Genomic DNA, 16,317 nt, shown 5'->3' with positions numbered 1-16,317 from the left:
AGCAGACAATACCATGAAAAACTTTGAATTTATCTGAAAACAGCTAAAATTAGCTAAAAATGTAGCTGAAAAGGTAGAACAATCTTAAATTAGCAAAAGGAAGCAGAAATAATATGTTAGTCAAATTAGGCTGAAAGAAGCAGAAATGAGCACAAAAAAGGGGAAATTGTCTGAAAAAAAGCTGAAATTAACAAAAAATAAAAATAAATACCCAGCTGAAAAGTATCTAAAAAAGCAGAAAGAAGCTTCAATTACCAGAATGAAGTGGCGAGAGCACATTTTTGCTGAATTAGGCTGAAAAAAGTTGAAATGAGTGCAAAAACTATGGAAATAGCTGACAAAGCTTAAATTAGCATAAAAACTGCTAAAACTTGCAAAAATAAGCTGAAAGGAGCATAAGCTGAAATTAGCAACAAAAAAAATTAGAAGCACAAATATGTAGTTTGCAGCAAGAATATGAAAGGAGCACAAAACAGCTGAAACTTGTTGGAAAAAAGTTTAAATTTGCACAAGGAAGCCGAAAGAAGCTGAAACGGAACAAAATGTGAAAGGAGCAGTAAAAGGTTGTTAACAGATCTAAAGATGTAAAGGCTGTAAAATGAGCTCAGTTCATTTCGTACGTGAAAAAATGACAGAAAAGGCTAAACATTTCAAAAAGCTAAAGTTGCACCAATACCAAAAGTTATAGCACCGTTCTGAATGAGCTGAACGTTTTGATATACGATTTGTTGAAATAGCGCAAAAAAGAGAACTGCGTACAGAAGAAAAATGGATCACAATAGTGTGAATGCTTCATAAACACACGTCTTTTCTAATGTCATGCGGCTCTATACTAGACCTCCTTGCCTCTTATTCAACAGTGACCTAAGAAAAACACTGAACAATCAGCGTTGTGTTAATTCTTGACTTCTGTCTGCAGTGAAGGATTAAAACTTGAATGGAAGTCTTGTGTTTTTGTTTTTTTCTGGTTGAGACGTGACGTAACACCAGTTCTTGTTAAATTCACAGAGTGCTGTCTCCTAAAACTTGAAAACGTGGATTAGGTAGTGCAGAGTGCTGTTTTATGTCCATCGTAGTTTCTGTACTTCGTGTCAGACCGTCGGTGCAGTACGCTGCTTCTGGATCCGTTCAGAACCATCCAGCAGCTGCTTTGTCGTTCCCGGTAGACGTGCCGCTCGCTAACTGTCTCTCTGTGTTGCTGCTCAGGTGCTGCTGGCAGAGGAGCGAGGCAGCGAGCGTCTGTTCGCCATTAAGGTGCTGAAAAAAGACGTTCTCTTCCAAGACGAGGACACGGAGAGCGCTCTGGTGGAGAGGAGGGTTCTGGCGCTCCCCTCGCGCCCTCACTTTCTCACATCGCTCTACTCAGCCTTCCAGACCGAGGTGTGTGAAATGAATATTCAGCTGCTAAACAAATCCCATCAGTGTTAGTAAACTGTTCACACACACTTGGTGACATAGTCGGGGTGTGTAAGAGTTGTTTTCAAAACATTTTCGTTTTGTGTGAACGCTGATTCACCATTCTCATCATTGTTTTTCTGTTTATTTTTCAGTGCAGTTTTTGAAATCTAATAATAATAATCTGATGTGCTTCTGATCACAGGCCCACCTTTTCTAACCTCGACACATATAGGGGAGTAGTGGTGTAGAAGTCAACTCCCCAGAAGATGTAAATTTATACACAAATATTGTCTCAATAGAAATACATTGAGATCACTGTTCCTTTCAAATCTGTGTCAGCAGAAACGCTCGGATTGTATTTTCTTATGTTACTTTTAGCTTTTTTTATATGTATGTTTAATTTTTTTCTACATAGCGTTTTGCTACTTCTAGCTTGGCCCTTGGTAATTTGAGCAAGACTTTCACAACTTTTAGCTTTTACCTACCATTTCTCTTTCATCATTCAACTAGCATTTTATTTCTTTTATCTTCTAAATAATTTTTTGACTTTTTGTTTGCTTTTTATTACTACTGCTTTTAGTTCATCTTTTGCTTATTCTGTTCTGTGTTGCTACTGTTAGCTAGCCTACTTTTAGTTTCTAGCTACCATTTATCTTCTTTTAGCCTTAAGCTATCTTTTTGCTGTTGTTAAGCTACTTTCAGTCAGCCTTTGGCTACTTTAATTTGTAGCTACCTTTTTGTTACTTTTAGCTATTTTTGCTGCTTTGTGTAGTCATTTTGTTACTTTAGCCATCTTTTGACTACTTTAACATCTAGCTTCTTTTTTGTTACAGTCACAAAAAAAGTATAAAAAACTTCTTTTTTTTTTAAATGGATTTAACCATTTTGACAAACTCAATAGGAACACCATTCATAGATGAGATAGAAGGAAGGACTGCTGGTACCAACTTCCTATTTGAAAACAACATCCCTTTGGTTTTATCAGCATTTAGCACCAGTTTGAGATGGAACAAATCTGACTGGATGATGTCGAATGCAGACTGTACAAGCTGGAAAACCTTAGCAACTGTTCTAGCTCGACAATAAACAACAATGTCGTCGGCATAGAAATGAAAGGATGCATCAGGAATGATCTGACCTGCATTATTTATGTAAATGTGAAGAAGGTGGGACCTAAGACTGAGCCTTGTGGTACACCATTATTGACAGTTAAATAGTAGTAATAATAATAGTTGGTCCATATGTGTTTAGTGGGGAGAGTTGGTCCATGTGTGTGTGTTTTGTCTCTGCAGGACCGTCTGTACTATGTGATGGAATACGTCAACGGTGGAGACCTTATGTTTCACATTCAGCAAGTTGGGAAGTTCAAAGAGCCTCACGCAGCGTACGGAGGCAGATAAAGCCTACCTTTGATCACCGCCTTCATCTACAAAAGTCTCATATCCCGTCTGTTTTTTATCCTCCGATCCATTTACATGCACCGTCTTCTCTTTGTTCGTTACACCCGATGACTCAGAAAAAGTCATCAACATGAGCTACCAGCCCTCCTTCTCTTTCCTGTTTCTTTCTGTTCGTTTCAATCTTGTCTTTTCATCTGTTTTCCCTCCCTCTTCCCCTTTGGCTGTTCATCTAATCAATAATCCCCGAACATTCATCTAAAACTAATTCTTACCCTGCTTCACGTTTTCATTTCTCTCTCTTCATTTCTTTTTCTTTCATCTTTGTGGTTGCTCTCCACTTTCATCACCCTCTCAAGCTCTCCTTCTCCACTCATCATCTTCTTTTGAGTTAGCGAAAACCTTTGGTCATTTTTTTTCTGAAGCATAAAGCGAACCAGCGGTGAGATTCCCTCCTCCTCCTCCTTCTCCCTCCTTTTAGGTTTTACGCAGCAGAGATAGCTGTTGGACTCTTCTTCCTCCACAGCAAAGGCGTCATCTACAGGTAGAGATCTTTGAAGCGGTCCGGACGTCATCGCAGAACGCAGCGACGACTCAAATTAATCATGTCTTTTGTAGCTAATGATTAATAAAGACGTTATCCATCAGGATGATTAATGCAGGTGTGATTTATCTCCCTCGCTCAGAGATCTGAAGCTGGATAACGTGCTGCTCGACAGTGAGGGCCACATAAAGATCGCTGACTTCGGGATGTGCAGGGAGGGCATGTTCGAGGGCGACACCACACGCACGTTTTGTGGCACTCCCGACTACATCGCCCCTGAGGTACTTTCACCTCTGAACTCACTCTCTGGTCCACGATCACTCTTTGTAAAAAACACTTATTTGTTTCTTAGATCCACCCTTTACAGTAGTCCCTTGTTTATCGCGGGGGTTACGTTCCGGCCCCCCACCGCAATAAGTGAAATACCGCCAAGGAGGAACACTATATTTATTTTAGTATTTATATGTATTTAGGCTTTAGAAACCATTCCCACACTCTTACAATGTTCTAAACTCTTAAACCTACGTCATTTTAACAACATACGTATATGTACTGCACAGTAGCTAGGGGTGTAAATCACCAGCTTTTCCACGATACGATATTATATTGATTTGTTTGAATGACAATACGATTTTTCTCAATATCACAAAGTCTGTCGCGATCGATATATCGCAATATCAAATGCTCATCTCATTTACATATAAATAAATTGACATAACAATTCAAATATGATTTAACCATTTTATTTCTGTTATTACAGGCACCAGGCTTTAAAAAAAAAATCTTAATTAATGAAAAATAGAAATAAATGATCTGTTCAGTGTAGTCTCACATTTCTCATGTTTAAGTGCATTTTTTTTAAAAACCAGTTAACTTAAAAAGTGTCCTGATTACCTTTCAGTTATAAAGAAACAAAAACAGATATTGAGTTTACATAACATGGCTATCAATGCCGTGTTTCTTCTTCAGGTGAACGGACAAATCTGTTTTGTTTCCCGAGTATTTTTTACTCACACTGGCACCTGTTGCATACGACATGAGTTTTGTCTGTTGAACCGTCTTTCTGTTGGAATCCAAAATATTTCCACAGTGTTGATTTAAATCCAGCAGGAGAGTGAATTTCATTTTTTGTGTTTTCTGCCTCGTCAGTCATGTTGCTGAGGCGGCCACAGAGCGCAGCCGCGCACGGAAATGTTGACACATACGTGCCTTGGGAATTTCAAAATAAAAGCGTATTTTAAAGATGACATTATGAATCCATGTTTTAGTTTTTCCAAGATATAATTGAATCATTAATCGTTTAATAGATATATCGATGTATTGTTACACCCCTAACAGTAAGTAGCTATGTACTGCAAACAAAACTACACAATGGTTCCTATCTAGTCCAAATATGGATGAAAAAGTCTCGGTGAGCACCGGAGAAAACACCGAACCTCCAAGCAACACCTCCCCGCTTGAGAGTCTCCTGGGCCTGTAGCTCTCAGATTGACAGATGAGGCTGGAAGTAGTCCTGGTCCAATCCCTGGTCGGTTCCGTGCAGCTCTCTGCATCCACTGAGCGCCAAAGTCACTATGAATAGGGACCAAACGTTTTTGGATCGGATCAAAACTTTTCCTCCAATTCAGCAGAAAGCAACAGCTGGAAGCACTCTTGGCTTCTGGGAAATGTAGTCCTTTTTTTTTTTTTTTTTTTTTTTTTTTTGAGAAAACTACAAATTCGTGGCGCCAGTCCAAAGTGCTTTTTTCGTTAACCTTTTACTGTATCCCATACTGTCCCAATCAGGTGAGTAATATTAAAGTTAAAGTGTGTCATCTTACTTTGAAAAACCGCGCAAGAGCAAGTCCGCAAAAGTCGAACCGCAAAGTAGCGAGGAGCTACTGTATTCTCATTTCACCTTTCTGCTCCTGTTTTTTTTTTATTAGATGTCAAACTGCAACTCCTCTCGTCTGCTCTGTCCTCTCTGACCTTGTCGGCATTATAAACTAATTAACCTCGCATATTTCAATTATCAGTCGTGTGTACCTGTGCTGTGTGTTGCATAGAAATACTGTTGTCCTTCAGAGACCTTGGGATTCTAGTTTTACTATTCTTCCTCTGCAGCTGACAACTTAAAGTCTTAGTTACCGGTACATATCACCTGCTGCCTTTCATTGCCCAAGATCATTTTATGCTCAGATGGAGTTTTAGCCATTTTTGTCAAACCTTGAAAATAATATATTGTGCAATCTCATATGATATTGTGAGATCTTATGCCAGAATATGTCTTGGGAAGGTCATCTAATTACTGCCACATCAATACTGAGCTCAATACCTGTGAATCTGACAGAGTTATAGCCATTTTTGTATTTGCTAATATTGTTAGTTGTGGTGGCCAACTTGAATTTGATTGACTCCAAAAGCTAAAGCGTTGTAGATTCATATCAAATTATTACTGGCTAAAAGTTTAATTAAAATCCATTCAGTGGTTTATGAGATATTTTGCTAACAGACAAACAGGGCTGACTCTGAAAGTTAATGTTACAGTTTTAAACAAAGATCTTATGTATTGAACAGCACTCAGAGTATGTGTTGTGAAGTACTCTCTTCTAGAACTACACCAAATTGGAGCGCAAAATATGTAAAAACAACTGTATTTTAGCCATTTATGTGTTTTTTAAAGTCGATTGACTGTAGCAAACATCTTTATTTAAGTTAACGCCAAAAGTTAATCAGGTATAGATGTACATTCACTGAATATTTCCAGAAACTTTCAATAAAATCCGTCTAGTTTTGCACAAGATATTTTGCTAACAGACAGACAGAATTGACTGCGAAAATCGGTAGTTCACAGCAAATGTTTTACAAAGATCTAGTGCATTCTGTTATTGCTCAAAATGTGTGTTAGGTATCAGTCTCAGCTACTACCACACCTGCTTTTAATACAGTATCTGTCAAAATAAACTGAGGTGTAGCACTTTTTGTGTTTTATAAAGCCAACTGTCTTTGACGGCAAACTTGAATCAGGTTGACTGTAAAATCTAATAATTTGTAAATGTTATAATAGTGATTACGTCCTGCATGTTTCATTAAAATCCGTTTAGTGGTTCGTGAGATATTTTGCAAATAGACAACATGCGCACACAGGCACAAGCAAAAACATAATTGTCTGCTTTTTATTGACGTGTGATAAAAACAGACTGGCTGCTACATTTAATGGATTCCTTTTTACTCATGACTCTTTCTATTTTGCTGTTGCTAATTCTAACCTTTAAGGAATCCATTTCAAATGGGTTTCCACTGTAAGCGATAAAGGACAAAATACTCAATTCCTATCAGCTAAAAAGTTTCAATTCAATTTGAAATTAATGTTCTGCTCTGCTGCCCCGGTTTTTCAAGTTAAGTGGGTGCCAATCAAAGTTACAATTATTCAAGTGAAAGAAAAAACGAAACTTTTTTTATGTTTCTCCTCACAGAGTTTCACACCAGTCAAACAGGAAGTTCTCACGTCACGTCAGTCTCACAGCTGAGAGCGTCCCTCTCTCACAGAAACGCTTCAAACTACCACAGCTTCTTTCACATCATGTTCCATGGTGATAATTTGGTGAAATGGTGTACCTCTGAAATGTTTCCAACAAGAAGTCAGAAGTATTTTCATGTTGGATATGAGACAATGTTAATAACTTGTAGATTTATTTCTGTTTTATACTCTTCAGACAAAATTTGACTTTAGCTGACAGGTGCCAAGCTTTTTCACAGAAGTGGTAGTTTAGCTTGAGATATTCACTTCATTCATTGAGGATGTCAACATCTGGTTTTTATACATGTACCTAAACTAGTCAAACAGGCTCACTTTTTACCTCACTATCCTCTGAGAAAACGACACCACAGGGTTGCTCAGTTTGACACATACTGGGAAATTCACAAAAGCTTTGTCTGTATATTATCTGTCCATCCATTATCGTTTACCCAGTGGTGTATTATACATTTGTGTAGTGGGTATACCGCGGTAAAGTTAGTTTTACGTTAGACACCGAATGTCCAACGTAAAACTAACCTTACGGCGGTTGGTCCGTATGCTGTGCTTAGAAACCAAAGTACGCCGGTTAGTACAATGTAATCGTCAATTTATTTTGATTTTTAAACATATTGAACATTTCAAAATTTCTCTGATATTTATATTTCAATAAATGAAGCTTTGTACAGCAGTTGACTTCGTATTAAAAAGATGTTATAGAATTTATAAAACGGTATCAAAGCAAAACATGTTCAAGTATTAAGTACATAATTATACAATAATTCTCTGGATAAGCGGATGTAATAAACAAGCAATGTATACTGATAGATTGTTATGGAAGCACTTAAGTGCCATTTAACATATGACTGACATGTGCCTAATGATATGTCATGTATCACTGGGTACTTTTAAGTAGGTATACTGAAATTCTTAAGCTTTTCTAGTGGATATACTCTGTATTCCCGCATATCGCGTAGACTACACCTCTGCATTTACCCACTTCTTCCTTTTTGGGTCACAGGTCACTGGTACCCATGTCCAGCAGTCAATGTGCGAGAGGCGGGGGACACTCTGGACAGGTCTCCAGTCCATCACAGGGACACATAGAGACAAACGAGACAAACAACCATTCACTCTCTCACTCACACCTAGAGACAATTTAGAGTTACCAATCAGCCTAACATGCATGTTTTTGGTCTGAGGGAGGAAACCGGAGTACTCGGTGAAAACGCACGCAAACACGGAGAGAACATGCAAACTCCACCCAGAAAGGCCCCCAGCTGAGAGGCAACAACTCTACTAACTACAGCATATGGGGAGTTGACTTCTACACCACTACTCCCCTATATGTGTCGAGGTTAGAAAAGGTGGGCCAGTGATCAGAAGGTCGCCGGTTCAACTCCCGTTACTGACAACATCAAAATGTGGGTGGGAAAGGTGAAACACCCACACCTGACTCCACCCTCATTTGCCCCACTCTGGGCCCCTGAGAAAGGCCCTTAACCTCCACCATCTGCTCTTCTGGGAGTCCTAGATAGCAACTCTCTGCTCCACACAGAGGGCTGTGGTAGCTCGGTGGTCTGTGGTTGCGTCAGGAAGGACATCCGGTGTAAAAACAATTGCTACGTCTTCGTGAGAGTTAGTTTGCTGTGGTGACCCCTGAAGAACAGATCAGCCGAAAGAAGAAGGAAAAAAATTAAATAAATAAATTATATATATTAAACAGTAGTCCCTCGTTACTTCATGGTTCATTTTTCGCGGACTCGCTCTATCGCGGTTTTTCAAAGTAAGATTGGACATGATACACAATTGGCTGATTGATGGATGAGCCGCACGATTGGCACGGAACTTTTATTTAAAATAAATTATTTACACCTTATTTGCACCTTTGTGCAGTCCACAGCTGCAGGATAAGCTTCCTCCTGCAGCTGATCAGCTGATCTCCGTGCAGAGTGGAGAAGTGGGCGTGGCCAAGAGCGCTTGCAGGTGGCAGAGAGCTGAAATCATGACATTCTGTGCTCTTTTAGAGCATTTAGAGTTTATAAACATTGTTTGGAATATTGCAAGAGTGTGGGAAGGGTTTAAAACACATTAATATATATCTGCATATAAATACTAAAATAAACAACAACTTGCTACTTGTGCTACCATCCCTACTTCGTGGTTTTTCACTTATCGCAGGGCTTCAGGGTACGGATCCCCCCAATAAACGAGGGACTACTGTATATATTTGTTCAATGTAGAATTTTTCTTATTATTTGCTAATTTTTTTATATTCTGTGAACTACTTTGAAGGTGAGCAAGAAACATTTTAATGAATGAAAAGCCAGTTATCCAATCGGATTCTTTAAATTTATGTCTCCAGGCAGAAACATGTTTGAAGGAGCCTCATTGGTTACGACTTCACTGTCGGGACAGAAGGCTGAGTTCGGTCCATGACTGCAGCATGAGTCTGTTTAATAACAGACAAGGAAAATTAACCAATCACACCATTGATATAGAGTGGGTGGGACCAAAACACGGCTTTTATGTTCAGGTTGTTGTTGCTGACTATAAAACAAATGACACCATAAGTCAGATGTTGTATCCGATGTTTAAAAAAGGGGAAAGGCAAATCATGTTTAGTTTCTAAATTGTGAATCTGAAGGTAGAGTGATGTAATCAGACAGTGACTCTGTAGCATGTTCATTGCTGGGCTTTATCAGGAAAATTACATCCAAAGTGTCCTAAAAGTAGCTTTGCAACAAACAAATTCTGTTTGGATGCACCTGACTGGGGGAAAAAAAAACATCTACTTCCTATAGATTTGCATTATCTGTCTGTGTGTGCATGAAGTTAAGGTTATAACATGTTTAAAAGACAGATGTGTGGGTGTCTGTGTAAATAAACAGAGGCAAGTGCATGTTTGGATGGCGGTCTTGTAATTGAGTGATACAGAAGAGTCAAGTCAACTTTATTTATAAAGCACATTTGAAACAGCAGCTGTTACCAAAGTGCTTGGAGAGAAAGAAGAAGAACTCGACTGTTACTCTCATCTTTGATATCATGAACCTCTGTGGAGCCCCGCAGGTATTGACTCTCTTATATAAACACCCATTGATTCTGCTGCAACTACCATTTGGGAAGCAATACAATATAATTCCCCAGAGGGGAGGAGGGGGATCATTCACTCATGCTCCTCATTCCCATGTGCACACACACACACACACACACTCACACACGCAGAGAAAGAGATAAGAGCAGTTAAACACAAATCACGTCTCAATAATGCATTTCCTCTTCTCACTGCTTCTTTTCTCCTGTTCAGTCCTGCTGGTTCTGCCTCCCGACTCCTAAAACGCTGATTTCCTTCACTCTCCTCTGACTTTTTTTTTCCTTATCTTTGCCCCGCCACACTTCCCTGTGATGTCCTTACATTTCCTCTCCATCCTTTTCAGATTGTGGCGTATCAGCCGTATAATAAAGCGGTGGACTGGTGGTCTTATGGAGTTCTGCTGTATGAAATGCTGGCAGGACAGGTAACGCTCAGCTTTACCCTGATAATCACGTAAAACACCGTAGACACTTGAGCCTCCAGTATTTTGTAATCACTACAAAAACCTTTAACTATAATAATTCATTATGCTTGACATTACTTCTCCCACTGGTTTTTTTGTTCAACTTAATGTAAATGGTTTTTTTTTTTCCCTTAAAGCCACCATTTGATGGTATAGATGAAGAGGAGCTGTTCCAGTCCATCATGGAGCAGAGCGTCTCGTACCCAAAAACTCTCTCTCGTGAAGCTGTAGCTATCTGCAAAGGAGTAAGTCTGCTTCTCCTTTTACGTTCAAGTCAAAGCCCGCGGACATTGAGGACACATTTGTATCAGAAAATGAAATTAAATTCCATTAAGCTTATTGTCCGCGGTCGCAGAGCAAAGAGGGGGAGTTAGAAATACCCTCAGTCCGTCCGTCTGTTCGTACTTGAAAAATAACTGAGTTACTGACTTCCATTTTGGTGTGTGGCTGCATGTAGGTGTAAGAAAGGTCACCATCAAAAATTAGGTTACAACATCAAAATCCAAGATGGCAGCCACCATATATGTAAATATGTAAATGTGAGTTGGACAATGTGAAAAATAAGCAACGTGCTGACTTTTAATTTGGTTTGTGGCTGCTTCCATTTATTTAAAAAAGCTTTTTTAATCAAAAATTAGGTTGCCAAGTCAAAATCCAAGATGGTCACTACCATATGTGTGTAAACCAGCCACCTTATTCCTTAAAAGTATATTTTCCTCAAATGACTGGGTCGGCAGAAGGTAAATCTATGGTGACCACGACCACCACTGGCCATCCTCTGGCTCCGCCGTTACACCTGCACTGCAAAAACAGCACTACTTGAAATAAGCCAAATATTCCTAAATATGACCTATTTTTTATTTTGAGAAGAAGAAAAAAATCTGTGAATGGGGTAAGCAAAAGTTGCTTGGTTAGAATTCTTAAAACTAGCAAATGACTCTAACTACAGTGTCCCTTTAAACTAACTTTTCAAAAATTAAAAAAGTTCCACTTCTTACAAGCAAAGATGGCTTTCCTTAAGAAATATTTTGTTAGAATGAGTGTTATGCCCCCTTCATTAATCTGAGTTTAAGATTTTTTTATGCTTCATTTAAGAAAATTTGACTTGTAACAAGGAAAGAGATTGAGAATTATGCACTCTTGAACAAGCTGATTTAAAGAATTGTTTGCTTATTTTAGGATTTTAGACCCTAATTTTATTATGCCCCCTTGACTAAGCAGATTTTAAGATAAGTCATGCATCATTTAAGAAAATGTGTCTTATAACAAGGATAGAGTCCCTGATACAAATAAAAGCTTTACCAAATTGAGAATTATGCACTCTTGAACAAGCTGATTTCAAGAATTTTTTGTTTACTTTAGGATTAAGGATTAGGATTTAGGAGTGTTATGTCCCCTTGATTAAGCTGTTTTTAAGATTTTACATCTGTCATTTTCACCATAACAGTGGATAAAATCAGTTCCTCCACTCGGACAAGCAAAAGGAAAAAGAAATAAAACCTCTATTCTTATACATTGTGTATTTTTGACACAATACATTCAAGTGTGTAGGAGTTACAAAGGTTTACTTGCTTTCCGGTTGAATTCCAGTCCAGACAAACACTCATGTTGAAAACTACTAACGTTCACTATTTAAACCTCTGATTGACATCAACATACTGCTTGTTAAGAAAACATTTTAATTTTTCCAAAAGCCTCAGAAGGCTATATGGACTGAACAATACTGTCATCCTTTGGGACCCTTTTTGTTTATATGGATCTTTATAGATTGTTTTAGAAATAAAATTGTTTAATGTGTTTTACAGGTGAATCACACTTGTATTGTTTTTTACTGCTATAATTATTTATTTATGACCTTTTTCTACAGGCAGCTGTTAGTTTAGCACTGAGTTCAAAATGAACTTCTCTAAAGGGACATTAAAGGAAATTATATTGTATAATATTATATTGTATTACATTGTATCAAACTACAACTCTTTATACTGTTGGCCACAACTACCGTATTTGAGCAGTTCAGCATTTTTGTATTTATGCTGACTTGTTTATGCAGTTTGGATTAAAAGATAGACTGCACTCCCTTAGCTTTAATTTCAGTTTTTTGCCGGAGCCACAATCCTTTTTCTTCCTTTATCGCTGACAAATAAAAAGAGAAGGAGCTGGCCTTGACTGGTGTTTGCAACATTTTTGTTGCGTTGCACCCAAGACCCACTAATTAACATGAGGTTAAAAACACAACTAAGGGTTATCATTTGTGCTCTCATGGAATATTGTGTTTTATTTTACAGCCTCTGCAGTGACTTCTTTAAGAAATTAAGATGGCAAATTGTATTTTTCATGTTTTAAAAACATATTTTTTTTAGTTTTCAAGGCATTTTCCCTAAATTACAGTAACATTTAGGTTGAAAATTAAAACCCTTAGCAAACACTTTGCTTGTGGTGTGAGTCAGATTCTTTCAATTAATGTATTTTAAGCTCCACAGATAATATTATGTAGGTACAACGCCTTTAATGAGCTTATTTTTGTACAATTTCCATCAAAACTGCACTGTGAGGCATTAAATGCAATTTCAGTCATTCTTCCCTGCAGCATTTTTCAAGTATTTGTTTGTATATAGTCAAACATCAGCTGACGCATTCTCTTGCAGTGAGACACCGATCTGTAGTTTTGTTTTGGGTTTTGTCAATTGTATTATCACTTGACGACGCGGGGCTCACTGTTCCCTCCAGGATCTGGTTCCTAATCCTAAACTAAGCTATAACACACATTAAGTAGCTGCCGCTTTATAATGAGTACACAAGCATAAACTATAATGAGGAAGTGCTGCCTCCAAGCTTCAAACACTTGTTTATGTTTTAGCTGTATACAGTAAAATGTCCCCTCTGGCTTTCTGTTCGTAATTAAATACAAAAAAACAAAATGAGTTTAATCGTATGAGAAACTCTGAAAGAATGGATATAATCGGGTTTTTGCACAAATGTTAACCCTTGCCTTTAAAGTGGAAACAAAATCAAGCTTTACTGTGCGTGAATGAAAGTTTAAATGTCAACGTTCATGCTCAATAATCCAGGTGGAAAATCCAACAAAGTTCAGTCAGGTCATCTGGACGGTTTCTTTTTTTTTGAGACTTTTCATCATTCATCCAAAGGACTTCATCAGTCCGAGAAGCCAGCAACAAACTGAGAGGAGTTGACGGGAGAGGACGGGCCCCAGAAACCATCTTTTCACCAACAAACTGCTTTTTCCCCACTATGCGAGTGTGCTGCTTGTGGGACTCTGTGTTTGTGGCTCCTCGGCCTGATGAAGACCTTTGGATGAAGGACGAAACGTCTCACCAAAACAAAAGAAACCATCCAGATGGCCTGACTGAACTTTGTTTGGAAGTTTAAATAGGTAAATAACTCGTTTGGAATTGCGGCCAAGTTCACTCTGTTCCTCGTGTTTTTGTTAGCTCCTGACAAAGCACCCGGGCAAGCGTCTGGGTGGAGGAGAGGACGCAGAGCGGGACATCAAGGATCATCTGTTCTTCCACTGGATCGACTGGGAACGGCTGGAGAGACTGGAGATCCAGCCGCCGTTCAAACCCAGAACTGTCAGTACTTGTCTCTTTCCTTCTCTCTTTGCTCTTCCCTCCATCGGTCTCCTCGTTCTCCGACTCCCACGTTGTCACTTTGTTTTCATCGTCTCCTCTCTCGCTCGATTCTTCTCACCTAATCATCACCGCTTTCTGCCTTTCATCACCTGAGCCGCTTCTGATGGGCTCCAAGCCCTCAGCAGCAGAAAGTCCAGCCATAACAGATAGGACCTTTGAGCCTGGGCTGTTTCTTACTCCTCCATATGCAAATGCATGTCATCATTAGCCTGCCGCTCGCTAGTTTGCTGGCCCACTTGCCGGTGATGAAGCATGCCAAGGGAGAGCAGGCTGAGCTCAGGGGTGAGAGGCCAAGCCCATTAGCCAAATGAGATTCATGTCATCCAGCAGAACGGCTGTCATGTAGTGTTAAGGAGATGGAGAAGATGTGTGACCAGCTTTATCTTAAAACACTGTGGCTCTGTAAAAAGAAAGCGAGGGTGTGAGTAGGCCAACATATCAGCTGTTACATTCTTTTAATAGTTTTTTTTTTTTTTTTTAAAGGTGTTGGTGGAATGTAATAAAACATTTTTTATGTGGGTGTAATCATATGCTCTAATCTAGATAATGAATGTTTGTGCCTTTTCGCCATCAGGGTGGGAAGAAAGGTGAGAACTTCGACAAGTTCTTCACAGCCGCTCCGTCGGTCCTCACTCCGTCCGACCCAGACGTGCTGGCAGTCATCAACCAGGAGGACTTCCAGGGTTTCTCTTTCCTCAACCCAGAGTTTGCCCCCTCGCCTCTGACAGCCGTCTGAAAACAGACGTCCTCCTCTGAATGTCTCTTTTGCTTCTAATTCTAGTTTCATAGCAGAGAATTTGAGCACAAGAACTGGCAGCGAGCGTTTCACGTTTAAACAATTTCTGACGTTTACATGAAAATGCCCACATCGTTTGGTGTCTACACACCCTTTTTAACTTAAATATGTGCTAATTACACACGAGCATCAACAATACAAAGCCTTAGATACAAATTAGTTTTTTTAATGTGTCCTAAGATAAGAATATTGTATCAACCTGAAGTATGACTCTGTTTGCATGCAGATAGTTTTTTTTAGCGCAACATTATCCATCACTTTTCCCATCACTGTATTTGAAGCTGTTGCCAGGCAAATTTTCTTTGAGGTCTTCACTCTTGCAGCTGCTGCATAAAAACAATACATTATAGACTTTGAAAGGTTTGTTTCCATCACAACAATCAACAAACCCATCTCCAAAATGTGTCTCTCTAAAAATATATTTGTCTCGTGCTAATAGTGAGTGAAACTATTCATAATCTTTTCATAACGGCACAGTAAAAACCCTCAGACGGCTCTGACCCGGCTCGACCTCTCAGTTTAACGTCATTACAGTGATGTCGTCTGACTCACTGAGATGCATAAACGACACAGTGGGCACAGTGTGACTGTGGGCAGCAGCACTGCCTCCACCCCCTCCAGCTCACGTTCCTTCGTTTCATCCTGTCGTCACTGGAGGAGGTCCTCATGTTAAAGGGGTACTTCATATTTTTACAACTGGAGTTGTGTGGAAAGGTTATAAAGACTTACTATCTTACCTGTTGTAGATAGTTCTTTGAACAACCTCGGTTTGAAAAATAAAACTATTTAATTCTGGCCAGATCAGTAACATGTCACAGCGAGACCAAGACTTAAGTGGATTGTTGCCATTTTTCAAAAGTTGCCTCAAAACTTCATAGAAGTTCATGTAGGGGCGGAAATCTTTAGCCATTGGGATTTGATTTATTTGATTCAGGGGGCTGTGTTATGAAAATAAAACAATATATTTCAGTTGTCTTTAAAGTTAAATGATTGTGGCTTATTTTACATAAATGAACACTGGTTTAGATGTCTTAATGTCTAATAAAGAGTGCGCAATAACATTTGTCAAAAAGCCCTTTTGTTTACAGACCGCTGACCAACAATTAGCATCAATGCTAATTTGACATTGAAAATGTAATAGAAAAGCTAACGTGGTTAGCATCAATGCTAATTTAACATTGAAAACGTAATAGAAAGGCTAACATGGTTAGCATCATGTTTATCACTGGTGATTTAAGCACAAATGAAACATTTCAGTCATTACTAAGGAAAGTCATGATATAGTAAATCCAAGTGCTACAGACTAATAGAGAGTATTGTACAGTATGATAAAAATATGTGAAAACAAATTTACTGCAACATGTTTCAAATACAGGAAACTACGGTAACTCTGCTGGGACAAACAGCATCGCACAGCAACTACTCTGCCGATGCTCGGAAAGTGGCAACACAGATTAACAACCAACAAAATCTATTATT

General features: G+C 38.9%; 1 protein-coding gene across 1 annotated transcript in view; it reads left to right on the top strand.

The window, feature by feature from the left end:
* prkcg (protein kinase C, gamma) overlaps nucleotides 1–14,979 on the top strand; it is a 35,186-nt gene extending 20,207 nt beyond the window's left edge. The window contains exons 9-16 of the mRNA XM_037676261.1: nucleotides 1,207–1,380; nucleotides 2,691–2,782; nucleotides 3,277–3,339; nucleotides 3,482–3,620; nucleotides 10,273–10,353; nucleotides 10,530–10,637; nucleotides 13,842–13,982; nucleotides 14,617–14,979. Coding sequence (XP_037532189.1) covers nucleotides 1,207–1,380; nucleotides 2,691–2,782; nucleotides 3,277–3,339; nucleotides 3,482–3,620; nucleotides 10,273–10,353; nucleotides 10,530–10,637; nucleotides 13,842–13,982; nucleotides 14,617–14,778 — 960 coding nt within the window. The 3' untranslated portion in view covers nucleotides 14,779–14,979. The remainder of the gene's footprint in view (nucleotides 1–1,206; nucleotides 1,381–2,690; nucleotides 2,783–3,276; nucleotides 3,340–3,481; nucleotides 3,621–10,272; nucleotides 10,354–10,529; nucleotides 10,638–13,841; nucleotides 13,983–14,616) is intronic.
* Nucleotides 14,980–16,317: the final 1,338 nt, after the last annotated feature.

This window comes from Nematolebias whitei, chromosome 5 (genome assembly GCF_014905685.2).
Source record: "Nematolebias whitei isolate Nwh7 chromosome 5, NemWhi1, whole genome shotgun sequence".
Classification (NCBI taxonomy): domain Eukaryota; kingdom Metazoa; phylum Chordata; class Actinopteri; order Cyprinodontiformes; family Rivulidae; genus Nematolebias; species Nematolebias whitei.
Note: the sequence above shows the minus strand (reverse complement) of the source record. Positions and strands in the feature narration are given on the sequence as shown.